Source organism: Eupeodes corollae, chromosome 2 (assembly GCF_945859685.1).
Source record: "Eupeodes corollae chromosome 2, idEupCoro1.1, whole genome shotgun sequence".
In the NCBI taxonomy this organism is placed as follows: Eukaryota; Metazoa; Arthropoda; class Insecta; order Diptera; family Syrphidae; genus Eupeodes; species Eupeodes corollae.
In genome coordinates, this window is record NC_079148.1 from 12,317,081 (window position 1) to 12,333,900 (window position 16,820).

General features: G+C 34.6%; 1 protein-coding gene across 8 annotated transcripts in view; it reads left to right on the forward strand.

Annotated features, from left to right (window-relative positions):
• The window catches only part of LOC129946726 (smoothelin-like protein 1), a 122,913-nt gene that overhangs the window by 11,267 nt on the left and 94,826 nt on the right, over positions 1-16,820 (forward strand). For all 8 annotated transcript variants that reach the window (XR_008781636.1, XM_056057015.1, XM_056057011.1 and 5 more), the window contains one exon: positions 13,556-13,659. Coding sequence is in view for 7 of the 8 variants with exons in the window: in XM_056057015.1 (XP_055912990.1) it covers positions 13,603-13,659 (57 nt within the window). In the remaining variant the exon portion in view is untranslated. Of the gene's footprint in view, positions 1-13,555; positions 13,660-16,820 lie in introns of those variants that run through there.

Consider the following 16,820-nt stretch of genomic DNA (forward strand, 5'->3'; position numbering starts at 1 on the left):
CTGCGCCATGTGCTTCTCGGTCGTCCAGCTCTTCTTCCTTCTTGTGTGAGCGGATTCCACTGCATTGCTTGGCTTGAAATGCAGTCGTTACCTTTTCGAAGTGTATGTCCAATCTATTTCCACTTACGTCTTCGTATTTATAGACTCTATGGCTTCCTGACCGGTTCTTCTATGAAAGACCCCATTTGAAATACGGTTTGGCCAGAAAATCCTTAGGATGTTACGAAGACATCTTTTTACGAAGGTTTGCAGCTTTTTTGTTATGGTTGAAGTAACCTTCCAAGTGCTGCACCCATAAAGAAGCACAGATTCGACATTTTTGCGAAACAGTCGTAGCTTTGTTCTTAAGTTGATAGAGTTATTTCTCCAAATTTTTGACAGCATACCGAAAAGCCGATTTTGCTTTGTCGATGCGGCAAATTACGTCTTGTTCGGTTCTGCCTTCAATGGAAACGATGCTTCCAAGGTATTGAAAGCTCTCCACTTTTTCCATCGGTTGCGAGAAAATATTTATTTGAGAGGATGGTCAGGTTCCGAGTCCATTGGATACCTCCGCTACCTGACTGAGCTGAGCACAGTACATCGCTTATCACCAACAAAAACAATATTGGCGACAGAATACAGCCCTGTCTGACTCCGCTTCGGATTTCAAAATCATCTGACAACCTACCATCGTGCAGAACGTGACACTTGGATCCATCATATGGTGCTTAAAAAAAATCTAGATTTTCTGGTATTGATGCGTTCCAGTATAACTTTTGCTACTATTTTGGCAACGGCTGGTAGAACGCAAATTCCTCTCTAGTGTTCGCACTTTGAAAGAGCTTGACAATAATTCCCTTCTTCCACTCACGCGGGAAGTTTTCGGTGATCCAGGCTTCTTTTATGAGCGGATGAGGCAGTTCGCTTGATGACGTTGGCGCTGCTTGTAAAAGATCTGCGGAAATTCCATCAAGTCCTACCGCTTTGTTGTTCTTAAGTGCTTTAATTGCGGCAACGATCTCATCTTTACTGGGAGGTGTAGTGCGGATTCGGGGATTAGTTTCTTCAGTCGCTTCAGAAGGTATCGGCTGTACGTTGTCTGCAAACACTCGGTTTAAAACCGAGAAAAAATTTTCTTTAAACCTTCTGACTTGCTCATTCCCCGAACTTATCACAGTACCGTCTACTTCTTTCACCAGGTGTTGCTTTGAGCTGTGTGTACCGGTCAGCTCTTTGGTTATTCTGTAAACGGTCCTGCTGTCCCACCTTTTTGCAGTATCTTCTGATCCTCTACTTCTTTAGGGAATTGTCAAATATGCTGGAAAGAAATAACAAAAATTGACATTTTGCTGGCTTAACAATATAAAGCCATGCTTGTCAAAAATGAAGACAATTTTATTTTTAATTAATATTTTTAAGTCGTTAGAATAAAACTATAGAATTATTTTTATGGCAAATTGTTATTTAGGAGTTTTTTTTTAAATTAATATAGATTTCCTGCAAACTTAAAATATCCAAATAAAGGAAAAAACTGGGTCCTCATGAGTCAAAATTAAAAATAGAATTAATGTTTGACAGTATATTTGACGAATGATTTCAATCTATCAAATTAAACGATTATTTTCAAACATATTTAAGAATGGGAACACTCCTAATGTCAAAGCTTTTTATGATCCTCTTCCTAGGTTAAGGCCCAACTATAAATGCTTGATTGAATGTAACCTAATGCCGAAAAACATAAGGAACAATTCTTTTTGTTAGAAAAATAACTGGGGATATCATGATGTAATTTCGCTTGCATTTCTATCTGTCAAATAAACATTGGCTGATGTCAATTTAGATTTGTTTGCTTAAGAAATTATTTACTTTTAGTAAATACCAACATTTTTTTGTTTTTTAAATTTTACCTTTTTAAAAATTAATTAGCTCGAAAGCAGCCTTTTTAAGCACAGTTCTCTGCCAAATAAAATTTAACAATTAGCGAATGAAACAACGTTTGTTAAATTATGTTAAATTTTAACGAATGTAGCTTATGAGGTTTTCCATGGGTAAAATAAATCAATTTACTGTGGATATAGATTTGTAAAAATACAAATGTACCCCGTTTTTTCATTCCATGGGGCAAAATAAATTGATTTCTTTTAAAAAAATGTCTAGCTGAAAATTTGAGTTTACCCATATAAACCCCCAATAATTACATTCTGGTTTGTCCTTAGGGTTCGTGCGCATTTGCTGGTTTCATTTTGCGTTCATAATTGAGCTGTATTTAATTATGGTTGGGCCTTTAAAGAGTGATTAATGGCTGAAACACAAGCACGCTTCAGCTTCGACACTGACTATTGCACTCCTACTTTAAACCTTAGTAAGGGTTTTAAGGTTATTTTCCCATCGAGAGAAGATTGGGAGGATGACATCGTGTCGATAGGTTTCGACACAACCATCTTTTCTGACGGCTCAAAGATGGAGTGCGGAGTTGGTTCTGGGATCTTTTCTGAGTCCCTAAATGTAGCCAAATCAAACACCAAACATGTGGCTATCTTTACAGACAGTCAGGCAACTGTCAAAGCCATTAACTCGGCCATATCCTCATCTAAATTGGTCCAGCAATGTCGCTATGAGCTTGCGAACCTGAATATTAACCTCGGTGTTACCCTGATCTGGGTTCCGGGCCATAGTGGTATAGTGACGAGCTAGCCAGGCAAGGATCGGCCCTTCATAGCCCACTGAATCAAACTGAAGGTGGAGCAATTTACCCAACTGCATTATATTTAGGAAGATATGGCCCACCTATAACAAAACCCGTACAAACGATCTTCTATGCAGGCCAATGCAAGACATAGCCAGGATTGTTGCGGTTTGTACCGGACATTGGCCTATAGGAGTTCATGCAGAGAAGTTGGGTATCCCTTACAACACCTTTTGCCGTATTTGTAGTGACCAAAGAGAAAGTGAAACGATAATCTTTTTCCTCTGCAAATGTCCTGCTTTGGCAAACACCAGAATGAAATGCTTTGGAAAAGCATTCTTTCAAGAACTCGATGAGCTATCTGAGACAAAGATTAGAGACCTAATCTTTTTTCTCAATGCGGCAAAATGACTCTAACATAATCGCTATGAAGCTTCTCTATCAATCTATCCCTTTCAATAAAAGGTCAAACGAGTTTTTGGTATCAAAACGGCGCACTACAGCGCTAATTGGATCTCAGGCTAGGTTGCCTTGAGATCGCCATTTCTACCTACCTACCAGCTTCGGCTTCGTCTGCGTTACATTGGGTGTGCTTCGAGGTTGCTTTGAATGACACTTCAAATATGACGTTTCTAAAATGGCACTGCTGTCATTAGCAGCTGTTATTTTTTCTCAAAATGAAAAAAAAATATGAGTTTTGAAATCGAAAAAATTAAATTTATCTAGCGTACATCCCTTCAAAGGCAAATATATTTTGTTTGTTGACTTTTTAACAGCTGTTGAGCTGTCAAACAAAGCAGATGTTAAGCAAATTTGAACTAGAGCTTCCGTTTGGAGTCACATTACGTAACATTACGTTATTTCCTTACGATTGTCAAATGAAACGTGAGGTCGAAGCTTCATTGGTCGAATTCACAAAGCTAGTGGCTATGTAATCAAAATTCAACTAGCTTTGTGAATACAAAACTACACTACAAATCTAGTCAATCTGGAACTGTCATATTATTGACAAATGCAAATATATAAAATAAGAAAATTTGTATTTGATAACTTTAACTTATCTTCTGTGTTTTTAAATTCAATAAAATCATATTTAAGACACAATTTGAATGATTTATATTTGTATTTAAATATTAAACAATTTATTTCATTTTGAATTCGTGTTACTTTACCGAAAATCATTCTCCAATAACTTTGTAGCCGAATTTTTTACACAACGTTGGAGGAGAAATGTCAACTACTTTTGTTGTTAGATTTAGCCAATCAGAAACTTCGTATAGCCACCAGCTTTGTGAATGTGACCATTGTGATAGCATGCCATGAATTCCTATGGCTGAACTCGGAAACGTCAGGTGAAGCCCAATCTGAAGCGTGTTTTTATTTCAGCCATAATTTCCTCTTGGTTATATTTTTGCCGGGTCACTCAACTCCTATGCTCTATTTTCGATATGTAAATTAAGGATGCCTCCGTGTTTTTTGGTTGTTGGATAAATATAATCTTTCACAAATTGACATTGACAGTTCTACACAGATAATTTGATATGATCACAAAGTGTCAGTAACATGAACATTTCCACACTGTTTGAGGTTATGTCAAATGTGAAATTATAAAAACAATATTTTGAACGAATCATTCATAGATTTGACAGTTGCGTGGAATTTATTAAATTCAATTTCAATTGTAAGACTGGAAGGGCTCCAATTGAGTGCTTCTATCCCACTGTTTGTCGCCGCCCGTCACATGAACTCATGATGCAATTATGGTTGCTACTGCATACACATTATATTTTTGATTTATTTAAATAATTTCCTCAAATGGGCTATTTTGATTTCGATAAAAGATTAAAAACGATCTATGATAATTTTGTTATAATTAAAATGTTTTCAGAACGCCGCCGCCGCCATATACATAGCTTCTGGGACTTGCTAGCTATAGATTCTATTGTAGTCTAATAGCATGTTAAAGTTAGAACAGTTTAATTTGATATTGAAATAAAAATAAAATAATTATAACAACAAGCGCAAAATGAAGGTCAAACAAATTTCATCTCTATCCCAACTTAAATTCAGCCTGGAGTGTTCATTTGGGTTTGATTTGATGATGGTGGCGATGTGATGTTTTGATTCTTTGGGTGCGTTCGCGGCGGAAGCATAATATAAATGACTAGAGATTTAGATTTGTCATAAATAAAATAACACTTGGCTGAGCATTTTCATGGTTCTGATTAATCTTTTTTTTTCTATCATCCAACTTCTTTATGTTCAAAGTTAAATATTTTAAAATGACACATAAGAGTACTATAAAACGAAATCACATCTTTTTATAGGAAGTCATGTGTATGCAAAAAAGCTTACGTCATAAAGATCTTAATTTGACTTGTCTTATAGATAATAATTAGGTTCTCCTCTTTATTATTAATTATCAACATTTTGTATTTTTGTATTGTCTTATATTGCTTCTGGGTCAATTAAGTTCTTAAAGATATAATTTAGATTTTTGATGATTGAAAAGAAACGGTTATAATTAAATTTATAGTATTATTGTTTATTGTGAGAAAACTAAAACATGTCAAAATTTGAAAGTCAAATTTTTAAATTACTGAAAATATCGGGCTTTCCATTTGATTGTTCTATTTTGACACTTAAGAAAACCAGTATTTTTACAAAAAATAAGTGGGTGTTTATTTCATCGTAAAGAGGAAGATATTGAAAATAATATCCACCAAATGGCAGCCACATAATATATCATAAAATTTCTATAACCAATTCGAAAATTTGGCGATTGATTTCCTCTACAACAAGATGTAATGTTCAAAAGTGACAGTTGCGCAAATAGCTGGATATTCAATGACATAATTTTATTTTCTCAAACGCAAATAAATGACATCTTCAAAAATATCGATTGTCCAAATACAGCGCTATTTAAATGGCATAGTTTTTACTTCTCAAACGTCAAAAGCTGACAGCTGGCAAAATAGCTCTCTATTCAAATTGAATAGTTTTAACTTCCCAAATGTTAAAAAATAGCAACAGTTACCCAATAGTGCACCATTGAAATGGCATACTTTAACTTCTCAAACGTCAAATTATGACAGCTGCCCAAATAGTTTTCTATTCAAATGAAATCTTTGAATATAAAGATGGCATTGGTCGCATTCACAAAGCTAGTGTCAAGGGATTCTGATTGGCTTAATCTAACAACAAAAGTAGTTTTAATTTCCCCTCCGAAGTAGTGTACAAAATTAGGTTACAATGTTAGTGGAGAATGATTTTGATATTTCACAATCAGCTGCTCGGTAAAGACACACGAAGTCAAAATGAAATAAATCGTTCAGTATTTAAACACTACTATAAATCATTAATATTGTGTCTGATTTTATTGAATTTAAAAACACAAAAGATAAGTTAAAGTTACCAAATCAAAAACGTTTCTTATTTTATATATTTGCATTTGTCAATAATATGACAGTTCCAGATTGACTAGCCTTGTAGTGTAGTTTTGCATTCACAAAGCTAGTTGAATGCGCCCATTTAATTTCTCAAATGTCAAAAGATGACGGCTTCATAAGTGACACCTGCTCAAATAACAGGCTACTCAAACCAGGTTAAACTTGACAGTCTTAGAGTTTTCGTTACTTTTGACGTATCCATTTATTTGTATTTATGTTTTTTACAGTTATGTTTTGGTGGGATAGATTTTATCGAATTTAACACGTAATTATACATTCTTTCAAAAAAATTGTATTGTTTATTATTAGAGGATGAATATTTTTTTTTAAAATCAATCTAGTATTTAAATTTAAAAAGAGAGTGATTTTTGTTCATCTATCATAGCTCATTTACAAACGTCAACATCATTTAATCACTTAAATAAATAGTAGAACCTTCAATTCAAACATAGAGAGACCCCATTGAAATCAAATTTGTTAATTCAAGTTGTCAATAAAAACACTTTAAAAATATCTATCCGTATACCAAAAATAAATCTTATTGCTCATTGCACTGTTTGTTTACTCTCAACTATCGACTTGATGGAGTATCTATTTCTACTCATTAAACATCTTAATCTTATTTGGAAATAACCAGCATCCAAATTTATCACTTTTATTTCAATTAACTTTTAGCAATTCAAGTGACATTAACAACAACTACGATGTCAGTGGTGTGCTGCGTGCTCCCATATGAGAATTTCATATGCCCTTGATTTAATCTTGACGTGTACTTTTTTTCTCACTTTTTATTTTTATGAAGTTATATTTCAAAATAAAATTATTGACATTTTGTGTGTTTACACGCAAAAAAAGTTGATTCTTTTTGCATTCACGAATATTCTTTTCTTTATTCGAAAATTAAGTCCATGAACTTTCAACCTACTCGCATGCTTCATGAATATCGTGTTTCGTATTTATGAAGACTTTTTTATATTTATATAAAGAATTCATATAATACAAAATTTGTCATCATCAATATTAAGTGATGATCGTGGGTAGTACCTTCCAATTTGAACGGCAACATTCGATTCTTGGTGCAAATAAAATTTACGAGCACGAATTACACGAAAAAAAAAAAACAAATGGTTCAAAATATAGGTCACCGGTGGTCGTCGGTGGAACTGATGGAGATGGAGAGACTTTTATATTCTTTCAATGAGACTACTTAAATCCAAAAATGGAAAAACCATGTTAGACTCTGGTGTTTGAAAATTTTCGTGACCACCTGTACACACAAAATACACAATGTGCATGAGCTCCTACCTGACACTGACAGCAACTTGCAATTACTTATGCATTACTGAATCTATTGTTTGACTTGGTCATTTAACGTTCAAGAAACACTCGTCAAAAACCCCATCAAGTGGGTGGGAGAACCGAGAACTAAATAAAACAACAATAACAATAAAAAGCTCTCGCGTCACGCCTCCACTTTTTGGCAAAATTAATGATTTTTAATGTCAACTTAACGCGCGAGCCTTACTTGTTGTTTTGTTGAATGGAAAACGAAGTAGAAATTACCTAATTTGGGATCGAAGACGAAAAGAAAAGAAATTTCCAGCAAACATCATACTCATCATGACAAAGAGTCTTTAGAAGCAATTTTATAGCAAAGCGAGGGAAGGTGGTTATATGTAAAAGAGTTGAGATTTATATTGGCCAGTCGGTTTGAGTTTGACATATTTGGTAAACCAACGAGAGTTGTCACCCCAAATTGACAAATGGTTTTTTCTAAACTCTTTTAACTGTCAAATTATTATGTCTCGACATCACTGCCGCTTGGGTATTTATTCAAATGACACATACTAAATAAAGTGCCAAATATGTTCAAATGCGTCTGGGTTGCACCTAAATCTAAAACATCAGCCTAGAAATTATTGTAATACATATATGTACACTAGCTGTGTATATTAGAAAAATTTCATCCGATTTTATTTTGTATATGTTTATTTATGTACATAGTACAGTTCAAACATTACTGGTTCTATCAATGAATGCCCATATTGGTTTTCGATATAGCCTGAGCCTGATTGACAGCTTTTGCCGCACACGGTTAACTAGAGAGCTATAACAGAGACTTTGACGTTTTACCCAAATGCAATGTAATACAAATTGCACTCGCTGTTTAATTCAATAAAATATATTGCTTGTTTTGTAGAAAAGCACAAAATAATAATCAAATATGGTGTGACGTTCAGGGTCTTGTGCCGTTAAAAAATTGTTGGCCATAAAATTCAAAAACTCAAATAATCATAAAAATTTACGTTTTGATTGATCGTTAGTTGAGTTTTATTTTTCTGTCCATGTAAATGTTAATATGAGGGTTAACTTATGGTTTATTTATTTTATTTGATTACGGTTTATTTAAAATTATAGAATTTATTAGTTATTTAATAAATACATTTGGTGGAGTAACAAATTCGTATAGAGCCAAGGTCTGGTGACTTACAACTCTCCACTATATTCCTGCATCTAAAAACTTTTGAATTAAGACTCTCCAAAAGGTCACTTCTTACTAAACGGACCTAATCCTATCAATTGCTAGTTGATAAATATCAAAGTTTGACATTTATCGAAAAATTTGATAAGAGTTTTGACAGAGAATTGTCAAACCTAATGTAAATGTCAAGCACATATTTACTTATACCAATAAAAAGTTGCTTGGGTTCCAAACAAATGTTAAAGTTCAGACCGAATTACAATATTTATAAAATCTTTTTAATTTTTGACATATCCCTATTCGAATCAGATCTAAATATAAAAAAATTTGTTAATGGCCCGGTTTTAGTCTTCTTTTGGAAGTATGATAAAATTAAAAATAAATAGTTTAGAAATAAATAGATTCTTTTTCTTTGATATACAAATTGTTTTGGGTCAAAAAGGCTTTACAAACATGAATAATATAAAAATACTAAGATTTTAGGCAAAACATCTTTAATTCAATGACTTTGAAAAATAGTTTTAACGTAATGGCGAAATTAAGGAATCAGAGATTTCATTTTGAATAGCTTGCTATCTGAGCAGCTTCCTTTTTTATAGCTGTCATAATTTAATAATTTGACATTTAAAAAAATAAAAACATGCCATTCGAACAGCCCACTAGTTAGGCAGATGTCATATTTTGACATTTCAGAAATTAAAACTATACCAGTAGAATAGCCCACTATTTTGGACAGCTTTCAGTTTTGAAGTTGTCATCCTTTGACGTTTTAAAAGTTTAAACTATTTTGTTTGATTAGCCAGCTGTTTGCGCAACTATTTTTCACTTTTAAAGCGATCATCTTTTGGCATTTAAGAAATAAAAATACCTCTGGCATTTGTGTAGTAAGCACTTTCCGCAGGTGTCACTACTTAAGCATCTGAGAAGTAAAACTATGCCATTGAATAGCTCATGACTGGAAAGCTGTCAGTTTTGAAGTTGTCATCTTTAGACACATGAGTAGCTCGTTATTTGAGAAGCTGTCACTTATGACATTTCATTTCAGAAGCAAAACGAATTCTAAAAATGCAACAATGGTAGGTAGAAATGGCGATCTCAAGGCAACCTAGTCTGAGATCCAATTAGTGCTGTAGTACGCTGTTTGATACCAAAAGCTCGTTTGACCTGTGATTGAAAGGGACAGATTTATAAAGAAGCTTCATAGCGATTATGTTAGAGCCATTTTGTTGCATTGAGAAAAAAGATTAGGTCTCTAATCTTTGTCTCAGATAGCTCATCAAGTTCTTGAAAGAATGCTTTTCCAAAGTATTTCATTCTAGTGTTTGCCAAAGCAGGACATTTGCAGAGGAAATGGATTATCGTTTCACTTTCTCTTTGGTTACTACAACTACGGCAAAAGGTGTTGTAAGAGATACCCAACTTATCTGCATGAACTCCTATAGGCCAATGTCCGGTACAAACCGCAAAAATCCTGACTATGCCTTGCCTTGGCCTGCATAGAAGATCGTTTGTACGGGTTTTATTATAGGTGGGCCATATCTTCCTAAATATAATGCAGTTGGGTAAATTGCTCCACCTTGGTTTGATTCAGTTTGGTAGATAGAAAAGATTTTACCCTTCATAGCACAAAGAAAAATGTTAACCATTTCCGCAAGTGAGCTATGAAGGGCCGATCCTTGCCTGGCTAGCTCGTCAGCCCGTTCATTTCCCACGATACTACTATGGCCCGGAACCCAGATCAGGGTGACACCGAGGCTAATATTCAGGATCGCAAGCTCATCGCGACATTGCTGGACCAATTTAGATGAGGATGTGGCCGAGTTAATGCCTTTGACAGCTGCCTGACTGTCTGTAAAGATAGCCGCATTTCTGTTTTGGTTTGGGTTTTGTTTAAGTATCTAACATGCCTCCCTTATTGCCAGCAGTTCAGCCTGAAAAACTCTAGCAAAGTCATTTAGGGACTCAGAAAAGATCCCAGAACCAACTCAGCACTCCATCTTTGAGCCGTCAGTAAAGATGGTTGTGTCGCATCGACACGATGACATCCTCCCAATCTTCTCTGGATGAGAAAATAACCTTTAAACCCTTACTAAGGCTCAAAGTAGGAGTGCAGTAGTCAGTGTCTACGGAGAGAATATCTGAGGGAATCAATTTCGTTGTGTTGCTGTGACCATAAGGTTTTGACAACCAGTTGTTTAATTCCTTCAGCCTAATAGCGCTGCATTAAACTATGTATTTAATAAAAAGGTCGATTGGTAGAAGATGTAAAATAACGTTTAAGGCGTCCGTTGGGCAAGTACGCATGGCCCCTGTGGTGCCCACGCAAGCTGTTCTCTGAACCTTCTTTAGCTTATCAATATTATAGGCTTTGCTAAGAGCAGGCCACCACACAATCGAACCATATGTTAAGAAAGGGCGTACTACGGCTGTGTACGTCCACAAAATCATCTTCGACTGAAGTCCCCACTTTTTGCCGAAAGTTTTGCTGCAGGCGTAGAAAGCAATACAGGCCTTCTTAACCCGTACTTCAATATTTAGTTTCCAGTTTAGTTTAGGGTCGAGTATTACTCCCAAATATTTTGCACTGAAGACAATGAAAGGATTTGACCGTTGAGTCGAGGTAGCGTGAAGGGCGGTAATTTAGTTTTTTTTGGTAAAGAGCAACAGTTCAGTTTTACTTTTGTGAACTCCTATTCCACAACTCGTGGCCCAGCTGCTAACTTTCTTCAAAACTGACTCCATGATTTCACTAACCACAGAGGTGTACTTTCCTGACACCAATAGCACCAAATCATCCGCATAAACTACCGCATTCACTCCACATCTCTCTAATTTTTAACGAGAATTGTATCCATGGCTAGAAGCCATAGAAAAGGCGAAAGGACAACACCCTGAGCATGGAAATAATCCATTCTCGAATGAAGTCTTCTAAATCGAACTAAACGAGTGATTCTTCTATGGATTCGGTAAGGACGTTGTTAAAAGCACCTTCTATGTCTAGGAATCTAGGTGGCAAGAGAAAATTCTTTATAATGGATTGTTTGTTCTACAGTACGCACTACCTCATGGAGGGCAGTCTCAGTAGATTCGCCCTTAAGATAAGCATGCTGAGAGCTTTCTAGAGGTTGTCCAACTAGGATTTCTTTAATATGGTAATCAAGAATGCGCTCCAAGGTTTTAAGCACAAAAGATGTTAAGTTTATTGGTCTGAAATCCTTCGCGGATTCGTGACCTCGTGATAAAAACTTCTTTGACCTGTCTCCACGACATGGGCACATGTTTGAGAAGGAGACATCCTTTGAAAATTTGTTCCAGTCATGGAGCTGCCACATCATGCAACTTTAGAAGCATAACTGGCAGTATGCCATCCATGCCTGGGGATTTATATGGAGAAAAAGTATTGATGGCCCACAAAATATTTTCTCTGGTTATAACGGAATTAACTTGCTCCACTCTCGCAACCCGGAAAGTGCGTCTTCATCAGTAGCTCAAGAGATTTGGCTGGAGAGGCTGTCCAGGCTCCATCAGCTCTCTCTAGCCTTGTCTTTTGGCTTATGACAGGGCTTGCTTGTAAATTTTAAGAGAGTCTTTATACGGTTGGTAAAACTTATGTTTGTGGCAGATATTGAAAATTGTCCTCGTCATTTTCCTAAGACTCGACAGTTCTTCATTCCACCAAGAAGGAAGGGTTTTACGGCTATATATTTAACTGGGCAAGAGACTCTAAAAGCTTTACTTATAGAAGTTTCAAAGGTTTTCACCTTTGATTCAAGGTCTCCTATTGATTGAGTGAGATTCGGTAAGTTGCTTAGTTTGGAATTCGCAATTTGACTGAATTTCGTCCAGTCAGTTCTTTTGGGATTTCTGTGAGGCGGAGGGTTTTTTTACTCGAAATTAATTTGAAAAAGAATCCACTTGTGATCCGAAAACGAATTCAAAGGGGAAACTCTCCAATTCTATACTAAAAAATTACGGTTGTTTACTAAAGTAACATCAAGCTCCTGTGATTTAACAGCGATGTGAAAGATAAGTCAATGTCAATGCTTCACAATCGATTCAAGACCTTAAAGATAGATTTCGTGAAGTTATCGATAACATACCATTGCAAATGTACAAATTGGTCATGGAAAATTTCATGAAAAGGGTATATGGACTATGGAACTGCATCCATGAATTTCTCTTAAGAGAATATCAATTTTTTTTTCTTATATTGAAATGAAACCTCTTATTGGAAAACCATAAAACCATGCTTTATAATAGCACTTGTCAAACATTTAATAAAATCTTATCATAGCTTAAAGAATGTTTCAATAAAAAACAAACTAATTGCAATTGTTTCTCAAGAATTGTACGTTCTCTGAAAGACTTATTATGAATAATAAATCAGATCAGCCAATACATAAGCAATAGCTCCGCTTTGTATCATCTATATTTACTTTATCCTTTAAGACAGAGAGATATTCATAAATCACATTAATCCAAACCTATTTACATTGTCATTTAAGTATTCACTATTTTCAAATACGAATTTAGTTCAATGTCTATCTTTATATAGTCCCATACATGTCCGAACGAGGAAAAAATAAATACAAAACAAAAGAGCTGAGAGCAAAACTTTCAATAGCAATCAATCAAAATAATAAACTTACGTACTCAAATCTATAACTCACATTGTGTACGTTACAAGCATAAAAACACATTAAAAATACTTCAAAGAAATACAAATAAAAATAAATTTTAGAAAATTATAAACAAACTGCAATTTTATCGAATATTATTATGTAAAAAGTAAGGATAGGATGTATTGGCATGCTCATTCAATTGAATGATAAATAAATTCATTTTGACATATTGTCAAATATCCACTCAACTGATCATAGGTTTACATTGCGGTTACGTTACTTTGTCAACAACTATAACAATACAAAAATATATATATATATTTTTTTCTAATAGTTTCAGGTGTGCACCGCCCCTAAATTGCAGCACATCAGGCCGTCAGAATGGAGATTGAATGTGATTTGGCTTCCATCCGAGATGAGGATTTGTTGAGAAAAATGGTAAGTCTTGAAATATTAAAGAAAACAAAATCACGAAACTTAAGTAGGTACCTCTTGTTTTGAGAGTTCACCATATAGAAAGTCGTTATACCGATAATAATCGTTTTATTTTTTTGATGACATCATTGTCAAGTTAAAAGACAAAAACAAAAACCATAGAGATCCATTCAACAAATTTGAGTGTTTTTTATTTTTAAATGTTGAAATTCCAATTTGGACATTTCGCATGCACTCATGATGTTGTTTTGTGTGTTAAGATAACTTCTATACCAACATTGTTGCTGATACTCCAAAGTTGTGATCAGAATGTGTGAAAAATATCCAAGCGTGTCCTAATTGAATATCGAAAGTGAAAAAATAAATGTATGGTGAGAATAAAAGAAATAAATAATTGCCATAAGCTAATGGAATTTGCTAAAATTTATTGACATTCCTTATTTTTTGGTCTGTACATATGTGTTCATTCAATAACTTATTTAACACTTTATAATCCTACTCAAAGAAGTTATTGTTAAATAATATAAAATAAATAAATAAAATGAATTATGCATTTGCAAAACAGAATCACACTATAACTTGTGGTTCTATAGTCTTAGTGCTATAAGGCGGGGTAAGCCCTTCATAAACCTTCAGCCACCAACATCAAAAAGGGATTCGTAATAAGGAAGTCCCAACAATGTTGATCCAACACGTATCAGCTGTGTAAAGAATTGCTGGGCTACATAAAGTTTTAATCATGAATATTTGTTTCCTTTACTCATTACATTTTGTGCGTTAAGGACCAAGCTCAGGTATGAGCAAAGCGTAGGCCATATTCTTAACGAACGCCACTATCTTAAAATGCTGCGCTAATTTTAGGTTTAGCATAGAAGATTATCAGAACCTTAGATTTAGATTTAGATTTATTCATTGAATGCATACACAGTAAGACGTACATCTTATAATATTAGTGATATGCTAAAATACAAAACATAAAATAGTTAACAGGCTACTTCAAAGATGAATTTATATCAAATTTTTGAGTTTAAATAAAATTTAATTTAATTAAATTAATAATTAATAATCTCATTCTTTAAATTCAAATTGATTTATTCAGTTAAAATTACAATTAGTACATAATATTTATGTACATATGTATATTTATACAAATTTTTGTAGTTCAGTTCGTTATTTAAAATCATGTAATATAAAATTCGTACATATTAATCTCAACTCTCAACTTTATGCGAGGTTCTTTGAAAATTAGGCACTTTGAAAATGACTTCGGAGTTCTAATCGAAACCTAGTTTCTCCATTTAAAGTTTTCAAGTTTCTAGGCAGAAGATTCCACAGACGAATAGCGTAAACAAAAAATTGTTGTTCAGAGGTACGACAGGAATAATGAGGGTGCATAAGCATTAAGGATCTGCTTGAGGAACTGAATTGAATCCTATTATATAAACTAGAAGGTTGTTGTGTGTTTATTATGTTACAGAGTAGGAGTAGAGTCCTGTACCGCATGAGATGATCAAAGGAAAAGTTGTAAATTTGGCGTGAAAATTCCGAAATACGATCAAAACGACGTAGACCAAAAATGTAGCGAGCTATGTTATTAAAGGCGACATTCAATTTCCTTCTACTGTTGGCATCACAGTTGCTAAAAACTTCGCAACCATAAGTTAATATTGGGATCACAATAGTTTTGGCAATCATCATCCGAGTGTTCAAGGGCGTAAAATGTTGTGACGACCATAACATTCTAAGAACCCCATAAACCTTACCCACCGCCACATTGATATGGCTGTCCCAAGTAAGTCTCTTGTTAAACAACATGCCTAGATTTCGCGCATTCGATGTAAATTCAATTGGTATACCATTCAAGCAGATGCTTGGAAAATACTCCAGGTTAATTGCTGATTTATTGATGATAACACATTTTGACTTGGTAGGATTTAAGAAAAGACCATTATTCTGAGACCAATTTGATATTTTTTCGATATCTTGGTTGATAGTATAATCTCCATCTTCTAATAGCCCCAGGGGACAACTATGGATCAACTGTACATCATCAGCAAACATTTGAATTGCACATCCCGAAATCTGAGTTGGTATTTCATTAATGTATAGAGAGAAGAGAAGGGGACCCAAAATAGAACCCTGGGGAACTCCTCTGGTAGTGGGAAGGAATGACGAAATTTTGTTATTAACCGACACCGCCTGAAATCTATCTTGCAAATATGTTTTTATCAACTTAACCGCCAATGGAGACAAACCATAATAACTAGAAAGTTTCTGACATAAAACGTGATGATCCACCGTATCAAAGGCTTTTGAAAAGTCTAGTAATACTAGAAAAGATACTAGGTTATCATCTAATGCCAATCTTATTTCTTCAACTACATTGACTATTGCTGTAGTACAACTGTGCTTCTCACGAAAGCCAAATTGTTTACTTGACAACAAGTTCTGTGATCTGATATGGACATTGAGCTGTTTTTGGAGAATTTTCTCGAAAACCTTGGACAGGAAAGGTAATATGGAGATGGGCCTGAATTCATCCGTGTTTCGACCCTTGGGAATTGGAATGATTTTTGCCCTTTTCCAATCATCAGGGTAAACGCCCGTCATAATTATAGTGTTGAAGATATGGGTCAAATAGGTTAAGATGTATGGTAAAATTGCTTTCACAAAAACTGGATGTATGCCATCGATTCCAACCGCATTCGATTTGATGCTAAGTAAGCTTTCAACGATATCTGTATTATCAATACCAACAAAGTCAAATGACATACCTTGGTGAGAAGTAAAGAGATTCCCGAGTAAGTGATGAAGATGAGTTATGAGAGAGATGTGGAAAAGGAAGCGAAACAAAGTTTTGGTTTAATACATCTACATCAATGTTCCCATTATACTCAATATTAGATCTACCTACCCCTAATTCTCTTAAATTTTTCCATAATTGGCGTTTGTTGGCTGTTCCTAACTTTAAACTGTACGCTTCGATTTTAGCGGATCTAATTTTAGCATTTGCTTGGTTACGAAGAGTACGATAGGTTTCGAAGTGTATTACAAGTCTATATCTCTTCCACTCACGGTAAGCACGATCCCGTTGAAATAGAAGCCTACGAATTTCATTGGAGAACCAAGGACGTTGATAATTTATAACCTTTTAACATTCTGAA